The sequence below is a fragment of the Scheffersomyces xylosifermentans genome (assembly GCF_036884685.1).
Source record: "Scheffersomyces xylosifermentans strain CBS 12540 chromosome Unknown RJT20scaffold_3, whole genome shotgun sequence".
Classification (NCBI taxonomy): domain Eukaryota; kingdom Fungi; phylum Ascomycota; class Pichiomycetes; order Serinales; family Debaryomycetaceae; genus Scheffersomyces; species Scheffersomyces xylosifermentans.
Window position 1 is genome coordinate 949,163 of NW_027042941.1, and position 13,803 is coordinate 962,965.

The window sequence follows — 13,803 nt, forward strand, 5'->3', positions numbered from 1 at the left end:
CATCACCAAAAAGCCGATGAGCATCGCAAATTTTTGTTGGTGCGCACTACATGGTGGGAGCCTGGTGCGTTTGGGTGCGTATGGTGCCTCTGGCTGCGATTGGTGCCTACAATCTATCATGGGTTAAAAGTACCATTCAGATGCTAAAAAAGGACAGGAAAACACGGGAAAATGGCTCCAACATCACCAGAACCGTTCATTAACACCAGCAAGACCACCAGAAATAAAAATATGCGCAAGCCCGGAATCGAACCGGGGGCCCAACGATGGCAACGTTGGATTTTACCACTAAACCACTTGCGCAATGAAAATCTCCGCGACGGGGAATTGAACCCCGGTCTACCACGCGACAAGCGGTAATTCTAGCCACTAAACTATCACGGATGAAATTATTAAGATACGAGGGTGGATTGTTGTGTAGAGGGGTGTAAGTCACGTGATAATTTGTCAGGCGGAGAAAATTTAAATCACGTGATGAAATTTTCGATAAGATACCTGTATATTGAGCTATAAGTAACTCTATGCCTATGGACGTTAACTTAATGGTATACAGAAGTTGGTAGTTGGATGTTGGTAGATGGGCTTAAACTGATTATTATAAGCACTAAATAAGTATATGAAGTTCTCATTTCATTCTTTTTTTTTTGAGTTTATTAGAGTTCTTCTACTCCTCATCGTGAAATATTTTCACTTTGATAGTGTAACTAGGGTAACAGTCTGTTACAATACAAGCTTTCTGGGGCTGGGCACAGCAATAATATATTACCTACGTACTGCGTCTAGTTTTCCATTACTTTGGAGACATGTTACATATTCAATTAGGGTGAGAGGTGCATGTCAAGAATCTATAAGCAAGAATGTAAGTCTTCCATTTTCATTGATTGAATGTAGCTATGACTAATGGTGGTTGCAAGATGGGACAGATATTGCATATTGCATATTGCATATTGTATATTATATATTATATATTATATATTAGAGATATTGCATATTAGAGACTTTGAATACTAGATATTAGATATTGGATATCAGATTTCAGATATTATACTAATACTAAAAACATGAAAACATAACATTTCAGTTAACCACTTATGGAGCTTTAAAGCAAAATGTCGCTCTTGCCTCTTTTGGGTGCCAAAAAAACAAAATCATTATCGAAAATACGACAATGTCGCTTGCAGCTATTTCACATTTTTTACATTTTCACATTTCAATTTCCCATTTGTCTATTCCAATGATTATACTCTTTTGTATTTATTCTTTGTTGGTATAACTTGTAGGTTCTGTGGAGGTGTGATGGTAGAGGGCGTAGATAAGGACCATTCTTGTGAAATCATTGTGAGTAGAAATAAGTAAAAAATTGGCCAAATTGGCCCAATTGTAATAGCATACACTGGCTAATTCATTCATTCATACATGATTATAAGAATGGTTGTATTCATTATCTACCATAACTCCAATTTGGCAGCTTATTTGATTGCAATTTCAATCTACTTATACTACCAAGGTAAGTACAAATCGGTAAAGATCTTTGTAGTAGAGAATTTCGCCACTAATCGAACAACAAACCAGGATTTCAAGCCTTGGTGTGGAGTAAATACATTCGATAGTCTCCACTACGAATATGCCGAGTTCTTGATCCAACACCTCTTGTACCAGGTATTCTTGAGGAACAAGGAATTTGGCATGGTTCCACTTGATAAAATAAGTATAGACAGGCTTCCTCAACAAAACTACATGAATATGGATAAGCCAATTCGGCCACAACGAGAACAAATCAATATTTCAGTGGCACAGAATGGCCACCAATCTGTTGCTTTGATATACCACCCGATCCTAGTGATGAACTGCTTAAGACAGTTCATGGCAAGCACAGGAAAGGTGGTGTTCACTTCCATCTACGGGAAGAGTAATTTGGACAATTTGCTTAATAGTATTCTCTGGACAAATGAAGATCACACGGAAAGAATTGTATTATTCGACTATACTTGTGATTGTCCGGAGAATTCGCCGAATAATTATGATTTCTTGGTCAACTCCAACTCAATAGCTATAAGGAGTATCAACCAAAGGAATGACCAGCAAATACCGTCTTCCATTCTCTGGATGCCAAAATTCAAGACTTTGACAAATATTCCTTTACAAAATAGACTACAGTACAGCTTAATGGATTCTTCTGATAAGAGAATCGTAACAGTTGGAATTAACTGTGAAAGATACGACCAGATAGAAAGCGACGTGGTTCTGAAATTGGACATCTTCTACGGGTTGAAGTTCAGCGATGTGACATTGCATATCATAGATGAGTTGATCAACTTTGGTAAAATTAATATTCTTTCGGAGAGATTATAGATGATTGAAATTTATTGGTTAAATGGCAACAACACAAGCAACAACACCAAAATATATAGATTTGGAACATTCATAGTTTAATATTGTATATTATAGTACATAATCCGAAGGACATAAATCTAGAAACCAAAAGGGGCCGAATGTTATCTGTTAAATATGTGTTTGGTTCACATGCCCTCTATAAAGGTGGATGGAATAATGGATTTAGTTCCACGAAGTCAGCTTTCCTAGGAAGATCATTTCATAAATGTTCCAGATATCAAATTGAACCGTCGAGTGCTCTTTCCATGTGTAGTATAGCTACAAGAGGGTTATACCTTCAAGATCTCATCTAAACTGGTAAAGTGTCGATTCCAGCCAATCTGTCAATGGTAGGGGCAATTAATGGGTTACTTAACAAGTCTCCAATGTAAGGAATGGATCTCAAGAACTGAATAATGGTTCCAAAGAAGTCTCCGAAGAGCCCCAAGATCCCAAAACTCTCTATTATAAACCCGAAGAACGATCTTTTCATCAAGATCAAAACGATTCCAGTTACAAAGCATATAGTACCTCTAATCTTGGTCGGTCTGGTGAAAAAAGTGGTAGTTCTTTGGGGACCGATGATCAACACCAACCCGATTATGAACAAGATGTTTCCGAGAGCCAAGAACCCCGAATCAAAGAATGTCATTATACCAAAGAGGAAGAAGAATAACCCTCCGGCGGTGAATCCAACACCAAATTCTACATTAAATCTGTTAGTATTATCCCATGCAAAAGGGTCAATTTCGGTGGTTTTTCTCCGAAAATTTCACAGGGTGATTCTAAGAGCACGTACTTTGTCTTTCAGATAACCAGATCATGATTTTTCTCTCTTGTTGAACCCTGGTTTATCGAAGTAGAACCACAAACAGTGGCTTGAAATATATGAAAATGTGTTTTTCTGATTTTTTGATAAAGAAAACCAGGAATTGTCTGCAGGAGGACGCTTGTATTGCAAATTGCAAAATTCTGGTAGGAGAGGGAGCGAGAGGGGCGGAGACATGAGTGATGGATATGATGATGTAGTGGATTTAGTCCAAGAGAAGAGAAGAGATGGAGAATTTTGGGGGAGTCAGCTCTAATCACCACGATCCTCAATTCTTGCTTGGGATTGTTTTCCCCTTGCCCACACTGACTCTGTTTGCTCTAACTGAGGAGTCTAAAGAGAAAACAATGTCATAAATTCACCAACGCGTCGTATGACAGTTGGCGTCTGCTGCGACACACAGTACGGCTACAGCTTACCGAATCTGTGAACTTTGAATCGGAACCTGTAAAATGATACAGACACAGCAGCAGGATAGAAAACCAATAAAAGCCATTTTTTTAGAACATTCACCTCCAAATACCAATACTGTGTCATTGCTGGCGCTAATCAAAAAGAGCTCCAAAACTCACCTATACGACACAACTGAGTACTCCACCAAAAATTGCCATTTCTCATCACACAACTACCCCCTGATCCACCTCACTAAACCTCACTAAAATTCACCCTTTTGTGTCGGCTATACCTTTTTTCTGTCTGCCGCAGTCGCTAACAAAATATCGAAAATAACGAAAATAGCGGGCAGCAATAACCAACAGGCAGAAAAATAAAATGGATGATCCGGCCGAAATTTGCACCCTGTTTTTGTAGTGCCTTTTTCTTGATATATACGTTTTATATACCTATATATATAGTTCTATATATTGTACTATAAAAAGTGACGGTGGATCGATGAAGTCACATTTATGCCAAGACAGCAACGATCTGATAAAAATATCATTAAATATCATTAAACATCCCCACATCACTGAACATCCCTATCCGGGCACTCCTTAGACCTTTTTCTAAATATAATCTCTCTTGTCTTCGGGTTTAACTCTTTCCCGTGAACACAACACAGTATACTAAATACGAAAGAATGGAATAAAACAAACGAAGAAACTCATTATTAATTACATTTTGACATACTAATCACCAACACTTTTCATTGTATTTCATCATATTATAGTATATTATATATCTGTTGCAGCTAAGTACTCTCCCCTAACATTGATAATGACTACATATTCAACGACATCTTTTAAATATACCGTCATCACACTAGACCCCCCTACACCCTCCTCCTTTCCTCACTACTCTCCTCCACCACCTCTATATTCCATACTCCATAGATCATTCCATACTCCATAGATCATTCCATAGTCCATAGTCCATACATCATTCCATCACTCACTCTATGACGTAATCTCCTTACTCTTCCCATACACAAAATTATATACGCGCTTACGTAATCGCTGTTCATTCAATTTTTTGTCTCCGACTTTTAGCCTCTTCGCACGACCTCCTCCATCATTAATCCCGTTACATGATTTCTTACAGCAATTACAATTAGGTTCAACTCCTATTAGAAGTATACCAAAGTGTTTGTTTTGCTTTGCTGACTGGATCAGTTTGGACGTAAAGAGCCTCGGAAAGAGTCAAAAGCTTTAAAATCCGAGAGTTCCAGCCCCAATACCTCGGAATCTGACCTCCCATCGGATCCTCTCTTATTGGTATACACCATTTTGCAGTAGTTAAGCATATACGAGTCTTCATTGAAGTGGTGAAAAGTCGGCCATTTTAGCTCGAAGCGACTCCAAACTAATACAGTATCTACTTGTGACATTTGACATAAAGCCAGAATGGGCGGAAATTCAGCAAATGATGATATCGCTTCTCTAGAACCCCCTCCCACTTATGAAGAGGCTATTAGCGAACAGAACACAGGGGGTTCTAATAGACACGATGAAAGACCTCCTCCCCACCCTCCAAGACCTAACCAAAATCTATTGGCTCCGCCATTGCCCGGAAGAAACAGAATCTCCAGTCAAAGTAGTGGAAGTAGCAGTCATAGTAGTGTGAACTTTCGGCCTCCTGCTCAGCCTCCAAGACCTGTTGCACTGTCTTCTTCACATTCCTCCAATGACTCCGGTGATTTGTATACTTCCAACCCAAATCTCCCTTTCAAGTACCCTAAGGGGTACCTCTGCTCAAAATGTAAGAATTCAGGATTTAAAAAGAAAAACGGAAAGGTCTGTAGAGACTGCTGGGATAAGTATTACTTGAAAGATCATGGTTATAATCCAAATAGGGAATTACCATTCAGGTATCCAAAGAAGTACTTCTGTGAGAAGTGCAATAACACGGGATATAAGTTAAAGAATGGCCGTTCATGTCAGGATTGTTGGGAACTCTTTAGCCCTCGTAACAGAACAAGTGGGTCTACCACTTATAGTCCTTTTGGAGGAAGCACTTTCACCACTGCTCCTTCATGGAACCCAGCACCAATGGGTGGCTTCTTTGGACCGGTAGGGCCCAGTGCTCCACCTTTGAGAGTTCCTCCAGGTGATCCAAGATTGGGAGGAGTTCTTTGTGGAAGATGTAGAGGGAGTGGTTTGGTAACTTTCTTATTAGACGAAGATTTGTGTCCAGTCTGCAACGGATTGGGACGTGTGATCAATGTACCAAGACCAGCTCCAATGCAATATCCACAACAACCATATCCCCCACAACCGCATTTTCAACCACAATATCAACCACCGCCTGCTCCACCACCACCTCCTGGCAGTTACCCATATGGAAAGCATTAATATATGCTACGTCGTTAACAAACGTTCGTTTTGAAGGTTTATGTATTTTATGAGTAATCCTCTTTGTCTTGTGCTATAGACTCGGTAGAGAGATAGATAGTAATGATAGTAATGATAATTATTAATTTCCAGCAGTTGATTGTAATTCGTATAATGGTTTTTAGAAGTAGAACAGATATGCTAAGAACTATACAGTGGAAGGGGAAGAATTAAATGGAATACAATCGTTTTTCACCCTTATTTACTTTTGGGTTTCACAGTTTGCCTCCTCAATGGTAGTTGGAAGGGTACTTGAAGTCAGTCAACTCATAGAAGTTCTCCTTGATGTTTCTGACGGAGACGAATCTGGACAAAATGTTACCACTTCCAGCCTTGTCATTGGTACCAGAAGCTCTGGCGCCACCGAACCATTGTTGGCCAACAACAGCACCAGTGGACTTGTCGTTGATGTAAAAGTTACCAGCAGCGTATCTCAACTTCTCCTCGGCAGTTCTGATGGCATCACGGTCTCTGGCAAAGACAGAACCGGTTAAACCGTACTTGGTGGCCTTGTCGATGCTTTCAACGACATTCTCGTACTCGGCATCTGGATAGACATAGGTGGTCAAGATTGGGCCGAAGAATTCCTTGGTTAAGTACTCGTGCTTAGGGTTGGTGGTTTGAATCAAAGTAGGTTGAATGTAGAAACCGTTGGTTTTGTCATGGGAACCTCCGGATACAATGGTCAACTCTGGGTCAGATTTAGCCTGTTCAAGTGCGCTGGCCAATTTGTCGAAGGACTGCTCATGAATAACTGGTCCCATAAAAGCATTTAAGGATTCTGGAGCAACAGTGTTGCCGATTTGGATCTGGCTAATGTGAGCAGTAAACTTCTCCTTGAACTCTGGCCATACTGACTCTGCTACATATAATCTGGAAGTGGCAGAACACTTTTGACCTTGGTATTCGAAAGCACCTCTCAATGAAGACAAAACAGCGTGGTCTAAAGAGGCAGAAGAGTGAACCAAGTGGAAGTTCTTACCACCTGTCTCACCCACAATTCTTGGGAAATCACGATACTTGTCTGCTGCAACATTGTTGGAGATCTTAGCGTATAAGCTCTTGAAGACATCGGTTGAACCTGTGAAGTGCAAAGCTGAGAACTCTTCGTCGTTAACGACCAATTCAGTAACTTCCACTGGATCACCAGGAATGAAGTTGATTACACCTGCTGGCAAACCGGCTTCTTCCAAGATAGTCAACAACAAGTAGTTAGACAAAGCAGCAGTGGCAGATGGCTTCCAGACAACGGTGTTACCCATCAACGCAGGAGCTCCAACCAAGTTGGCAGCAATAGCGGTGAAGTTGAATGGGGTAACAGCATAGACAAATCCCTCTAATGGTCTGTACTCGGCTCTGTTCCAGACACCTGGAGCAGTCTCAATTGGTTGAGAAGCATATAATTCCTCGGCGTACTTAGCGTTGAATTTGAAAAAGTCGATCAACTCGGCAACTGCATCAATTTCCGCCTGGTAAACGTTCTTACCTTGGCCCAACATGGTAGCAGCCAACATATCGTATCTGTACTTGGTAGAAATCAAATCAGCGGCCTTCAAGAAGATGGCAGCTCTGTCGGTCCAAGGAGTTGAAGCCCACTTGGCCTTAGCGGACTTAGCGGCTTGAATAGCAGCCTGAATGTCTTCCCGAGAAGCCTGAGAAACATTGGCCAAGTTTTGAGAGTGTTTAGCTGGGTTAATTTGGGATTTGGTCTCGGATCTGTAGATCTTCTGGCCGTTAATCACCAAAGGAACGTTTAAAGTCTCATCGGTGAACTTGGAGATGGAAGCACGTAACAAATCCCAGTCTTTCTGGTCGTTGGCCGAGAAATCCTTGACCTGTTCATTTTTGATGGCCGGAATCTTGTGGTGGGCCAATTGAGAGGCGTATCTTACGTGGTTTGTTGTAAGAAAAGCGGCTCTAGTAGATGGTCTAATAGCTTGGGCAGCAAGAAGACGAGAAGTGACTCTTTGAATAGGTCTCGAAGCAGAACGAGAGACGTGACGGGTTGTAGAAGCTCTCAACATGGTGAAAATGGAGTTTTTGATGTGATTTTGAGGAGGAAAAAGTGGTAAATTTGAAGGTATTCGTGAAGTCGAAGTTGAAGTCAATGAACTTATCAAATTGGTGTGTGGTAGAAGTCTTTGCTTGAGCAATTTAGAAGGTACTAAGCTAAGTGAATATCCAAGTTATTTCTTTAGTTCTTGTAGTAATACCTAGCGGAATGACGGGTATCACGAAGTATGACAAAGTATAAATGATATGAATTATATGGATAATGACGTGTAAACGGCTACTGTGGATGTAGTAACTGAATCAGTAGAAGATGATACGATGAAAAGCTGATACTGAAAAAGGATATTTAGTAGACCTTTAGCGAATTTTCACCCAATGATAATGTATCTGTTTATATGTATATCTCGTATAACTTTATGTATAAATCGTTATATCGTTATATCGAAGTAAAGAAGTTGAGACTAATAAATATGACTATTTGAAAAATTAAATTGCTCAAGAAATCGATGATTCAACTATTCAATGATTCTCCTACTTTTCCATAAACATATATTATTCTCTATTTATATATTTATATATTTATATTACACCATCACCATCACTGGAAGAAGAACCGCTTCTTCGTCTTTGTCTTCTCCACGAATTGCTGATTTGGCGGTTATGACCTCTGGAAAGAGTGCTGTGGGGGTAGCGACAAGCGAGCGAGTGAGAAGTGAGGAAGAGGCAGGAGAGGCAGGAGAGACAGGAAAGAGGGAATGAGGAAGAGAGCAAAGTGAGTGACGATGAGAGGAGAGTGAGAGGAGTGGGGAGTGTCTACTTGTATGTCAAAATGTATGTCTGTTTGTATGTCTATGTCTGTATGTCGATGTCTGTATGACAAATTGTATAGCACTTCTATGTCTTCTTGTTTGTCTATTAGTATACCGCTTCTAAGTCTTCCTATATGTCTACTAGTATGTTTGTATCTATTGTATGTCCTCTTATATGTCTACTTACATGCCTTACATCTCTGTATGACTACTTCTATACCACTTCTACATCTTAATTCGAATATCCCCCAACTCAGTTTTTTTTTACTATACAATCAAACACATCCAAGAAAAGCCTATCAAAGATTATGAACACATCCAGAAAACGCTATCAAGTATTATGACAACATCAAATAAAAGCCTATCAAAGATATTGAACACATCCAATAAAAGACTATCAAGGGTCGTGAACAAAGCCATTTGAGGAAGGGAAACATTGTCAAGCATTTGCCACTCGTCATTCCACTGGTCAGTGATGGTGTCATCACAGATAAAGATGGACTTCCATACTTAATTTTTGCAGCTACTCTTATGTTATCAACCATTAAAAAAAGTGGTCACAAGCGACCTCCTACCACAGAGTGTTCCAAAATGGAAACCCACAGAGAGCATGAGACAAGAAAAAATTTCTGCGGGAATCGATTCTCATTTTGTTTTAGTGTTTTAGTGGGGGGGACCTCCAAGTCGACCTGTTTTTGTGGGGGGCATGAACAGAGTGTAAATTAAATGCAGGATATCGATTGCAAAAAGAATATGGGGCAGTGGGATGGATTAATGGTGGTGGGGTAAGTATTGGAAGTATTGGTGCAAGAATTGAGAGGCATTCGGGTGGGCGTTGGTATTGGAGGGGCAAGCAGGACAATTAGGGCAAGTTTTGCTACTATTGCAACTATTGAAGCAAGAATCTAGGCGAAATTTGGAAGAAATAATGGTAGTGTTGAAGGGCGATTAAGCTAGAATGACGGGGCTGAAACGGTAAAAGAGAGGTTATTTGGAAACAAGTTGCAAATGAGTTAAAGAGCTCAACTTCTAGGTATAAAAAGTACATGTAAAATGCCGTATATTATCGTATACATGGGTCGTAAAACTCTTGGGAGGGAGTAGTAAATGGAGCAATCTGGAATTATCAACTCTGTGTGTATCTCTATCAGGAAGATAGATATTTCTCAAAAACGAGAACCTGACGTGGCCAGCCTCTATAACCAATAATAAAGAAGAGACTTTATCCCCTGGCACATTTCCTCTTCAAAGCCATACAGTGATACTGGGTGTGATACCCAACATCCCAACATAAAACGACCTCTGCTTTCGCCTACTATTCCACAAATCCAACTAAAGGATGAACCTCCAACTCAAAATCCTCAGCATTTCCACTCTACTGCTTATTTTCCAACTTCATCACCTTTCTCTCCAACTCGTCTATCTGTCTCGTAATAGACGCCCTATTCTCTTCAAAATTCACCTCATACTTGTCAATGTTCTCATTCACAGTATTCAAACTCTTATCCCAATTTTGAAAATCTTCTTTCAAATCTCCCAAGATCCGATCTAGTTGCCCAACGGTTTGCGTAGTCGTAGCCAAGTCCGAATGCACAGTATTCAAAGATTTAAGCCGGTTGAGTATCAAAGGAACCACCTGATTGGACTTCTCAAAATTGGGCAAAGCTTTATATAACTCATCAATCTTTTTCTCGAAAGGTGTACTGTTTGCTTTAGTATCTGTCTTCCCAATTGCAGACTCTCGTATTTGTTGAAATTTCCGTTTTGACTCCAATTCGTCCATCTTCGTCGTCAATGCTTCGATTTCTCGGGACACTAGTTCAATATGGTATTCTGGATTATGCACTATGTTGACCTTCCTACTCAAGTCATTCAAATGAGTTTGAATTGAAGCTACGGAATCATATGGGTTGACCTTACCCGGCTTTCTATGCAAATTTTGTAATGAATCAGCTCCTAATAGGCTCTCTAAATCGTGAATCCTTGCTTCAAGAGATAGCACCTCCGATGGATTCACGATTTCCCGCTTTTCTTCCGATTTCTGAAGTGTTCCAGTATTGGCCACATTGCGTGAAACCTGTTCGAAAAGTTGCTTTAACTGTTGACCATGAAGGTTCACTTTATCGGTGACTTTGTCGTTCGATAGCACCAGTTCGAGCTGGTCCAGCAACTTCTTAATTTGAGTGGATTCGGGGGCATTTACTTCATCCTTTCCAGAATCTTCACTAACCTTCAATTCCTCCAATTCCCTAGCTATTCTTGTCAATTTCTGTTTTCTTGTTTCTTCAACAGACTCAACCAAATAGCCTGATTTTCCTAGTACTGGAACTACCACCGTTCCCAGGAAATCTTCATTGCCAGAACCAACTATTATGCTATTGGCGAATTTGCTTCGAGCTTCATTGGTGTTGATATCTATGCCACGATCTATTTCCTCGTTGTCGGTCTCACTCTTACCAACGTCTTCATGGGGAAGATCAAGATCGCTTTCTAGATCTGACGTTTCAAACACGTCCTGGGAGTTGGTCTCTATATCTGGTAGATCGCTATACTTTTCCATTTCTATTCCAGTGAAGACTATATAACCAAGACAATCGATACACCAGCTACCTGTCTATTTACAATCTAATCGACAACAATAAAGACAAGTATAAAGACAACTACAATAACGACAACTACAACGACAGTTGCAGCAAAAAACTTCTTCTTAAACGGTATCCAATAAATACACACAAACAATTCGTACCACCAAACTACCAACAAAACAAGTCTTACCAACTCTTATCACCAACTCTTATCACGAACCCTTATAACCAAAGAAGCTGCAAAAAGAATAAACACTAATCCTTTCTTGAATCATTATTACCTCCATTACCATCATTATTATTATTGTCATTGCATATTATAAAATATGTTAACGCGCACTCTTCATATAGGCGTATTGTGAAACATTTTATTATGTGAAGTTGGTTGGGATTTGGGAGGTGCGATGGTGTGACGGAGGATGAGCTTGATATGATTTATGGTGGTTGAATGTATTGATATATTATGTTAGAAAGGTCGGAGTTGTGTGTGATTAAGTAGTATGGGATGTCTTCTAAGAAGTATTTTTTTAATGTTTTCGTGGAAACATATTCTATCATTGTACATTTGTGTGAAAATTTTGAGAAATCGTGTCAAATAATTTCAATAAATTGCATTTTGCACCCAATTTATAAATACATATATGTTGAATTAATATATACTAGGAAATGAATATTCAATGAATATGGAAAGGTAGGTTTACCCAAGCACTCCCCGAATATGGAAATGCAAGTTTTACATATTAAATAGACCGGCTCCGACATATATAAGCTACTCCATAGGCTAACCCATTGACACTCCACTGAAATACCTCCCCATGCTACACATGGTCACCACTGTATTCTACAAAAAATCCCCGAATTCAATCAATAACTTATCCTATTACAATCCTATTGACATATCATGCTAATTATACGTGTTTTATTCAACACTCACCTCATACTTTCAAACTCCAGCTTTGCCTACTTCGTCACAATCTCGACAACGTCTTCATCGTGCACAGGATGGGTCAAACCACATTTCTGTGGTGAGTGTTTGGCACTGGATCCCCAAATTAAAGCATATTTGAATTGGTTCTTCATGTCTCTGTGAATGGCATCACATACTTCCTTAACAGTTGAGTTACTTCTCACAACCATAGGGTCGCCAAAGTTGGGCTGAATACCTCTTCTCTTTGTATATAATCTCAAGAGATCCAATTGTCTCCATATCTCCTCCTTCAAGTCTGCAATTCCCAAATCGAGCTCACACGACATGACGACTGTGTTAGGCTCTCTGGCTAATCTGTCACATTCTTCCAATGACACAGCATCAATCTTATTATAGACGTACAAACACTTGATATATGAGATGTGCTGCTCATTGATGACATCAATGAAGTCATCAACTGTAACGTTTTCATCTCTGACAAGAACGTCTGCGTTGTGAATCTTATAGTCCTTCAAAATGGAGGCTACGAATTTCTCATCTAAATATTTTGGTGGAGAAATAGAGTTCATCTTGATACCACCAGTCTTCTTCATTTTAATTGAGATGTTTGGTCTCAGTTTATTCAAACGGATACCCATAGATTCCAATTCGTTTTCCAAGATTTGTCTTTGGTCAGCTCCTTTGGTAGCATCCAACACCATCATGATAAGATCAGAGGTTCTTGAAACTGCTATAACTTGCCTTCCTCTACCCTTACCCTTCGCAGCGGACTTAATAATACCTGGCAAATCCACAATCTGGACCTCAGCACCATTGTACTCAAGAATACCACCGACAGATGTCAAAGTGGTAAACTCATAATTAGCAGCTTCCGACTTTGTATTGGTGACTTTGTTCAAAAACGACGATTTACCGACCGAAGGAAAACCAATTAACGACACACGAGCATCTCCCGCCTTGGCAACTTCGAATCCTTGTCCACCACCCCCTCCCAGGCCGCCAACCGGCTCCAAGAGCTCACGACGGTATCTCGCAAGCTTACCTTTTAAGAGTCCAATATGGTACTCTGTAGCCTTATTCTTTTGCGTTCTCGCCAATTCTTGCTCAATTTGAGCAATTTTCTCTATAATACCCATATTGAATTACAATTCTCTCTTAGAACGAAACGCTCTTTCCCACTACAACGCTTACACGATAAGAAAACATCATCAAAACTGCTATGATTTCATAGTGATTCATTGGAACTGAAAAGTTTCTATATAGGTGTGTGCAGGAATGGATATTGGGTAAAACAAGCTGAGAACCGGGGGTGGGTGTAAATGGATGAGATCGGAAGTTGATTAGTGGATGATAGGAAGATGCAAAAATAAAGATAAGAGGGGTCCTGGTTCCATTTTTTGCTGAGAGAAGGAGTTTCAGCATGAAAACATGAATGGGT

General features: G+C 39.9%; 6 protein-coding genes and 2 non-coding genes across 8 annotated transcripts; 2 read left to right on the top strand and 6 right to left on the bottom strand. All coding sequences in view use genetic code 12, as the record gives it.

The window, feature by feature from the left end:
* Positions 1–232: 232 nt before the first annotated feature.
* On the bottom strand, positions 233–303 carry RJT20DRAFT_t67. Its single transcript has one exon. It is a non-coding gene; the product is annotated as a tRNA-Gly (tRNA).
* A 9-nt stretch (positions 304–312) lies between these two features.
* RJT20DRAFT_t66 lies at positions 313–384 on the bottom strand. The gene has a single exon. It is a non-coding gene; the product is annotated as a tRNA-Asp (tRNA).
* Positions 385–1,428: 1,044 nt separating this feature from the next.
* Positions 1,429–2,352, top strand: RJT20DRAFT_134241 (uncharacterized protein; the record flags this gene model as incomplete). The annotated part of the gene is made up of 1 exon (XM_064918291.1): positions 1,429–2,352. One exon carries the CDS (start codon positions 1,429–1,431, stop codon positions 2,350–2,352), a length of 924 nt encoding a protein of 307 aa, XP_064775015.1.
* Positions 2,353–2,517: 165 nt separating this feature from the next.
* Positions 2,518–3,425, bottom strand: RJT20DRAFT_36018 (uncharacterized protein). Its single transcript, XM_064919824.1, has 2 exons — positions 3,173–3,425; positions 2,518–3,078 (listed from the first exon to the last, which is right to left on the bottom strand). Exons 1-2 carry the CDS (start codon positions 3,195–3,197, stop codon positions 2,684–2,686), a joined length of 420 nt encoding a protein of 139 aa, XP_064775016.1. The 5' UTR covers positions 3,198–3,425; the 3' UTR covers positions 2,518–2,683.
* A 1,618-nt stretch (positions 3,426–5,043) lies between these two features.
* On the top strand, positions 5,044–5,991 carry RJT20DRAFT_1527 (uncharacterized protein; the record flags this gene model as incomplete). Its single annotated transcript, XM_064919076.1, has 1 exon — positions 5,044–5,991. The coding sequence occupies one exon, from the start codon at positions 5,044–5,046 to the stop codon at positions 5,989–5,991; it is 948 nt and encodes a 315-aa protein (XP_064775017.1).
* A 134-nt stretch (positions 5,992–6,125) lies between these two features.
* Positions 6,126–8,309, bottom strand: PUT2 (1-pyrroline-5-carboxylate dehydrogenase). The gene has a single exon (XM_064919823.1). The coding sequence runs from the start codon at positions 8,052–8,054 to the stop codon at positions 6,261–6,263; it is 1,794 nt and encodes a 597-aa protein (XP_064775018.1). The 5' UTR covers positions 8,055–8,309; the 3' UTR covers positions 6,126–6,260.
* Positions 8,310–10,063: 1,754 nt separating this feature from the next.
* Positions 10,064–11,724, bottom strand: RJT20DRAFT_36053 (uncharacterized protein). Its single transcript, XM_064919825.1, has one exon. The coding sequence runs from the start codon at positions 11,410–11,412 to the stop codon at positions 10,228–10,230; it is 1,185 nt and encodes a 394-aa protein (XP_064775019.1). The 5' UTR covers positions 11,413–11,724; the 3' UTR covers positions 10,064–10,227.
* A 516-nt stretch (positions 11,725–12,240) lies between these two features.
* RJT20DRAFT_127043 (uncharacterized protein) lies at positions 12,241–13,556 on the bottom strand. The gene has a single exon (XM_064916903.1). The coding sequence runs from the start codon at positions 13,499–13,501 to the stop codon at positions 12,398–12,400; it is 1,104 nt and encodes a 367-aa protein (XP_064775020.1). The 5' UTR covers positions 13,502–13,556; the 3' UTR covers positions 12,241–12,397.
* Between the last annotated feature and the right edge of the window lie 247 nt (positions 13,557–13,803).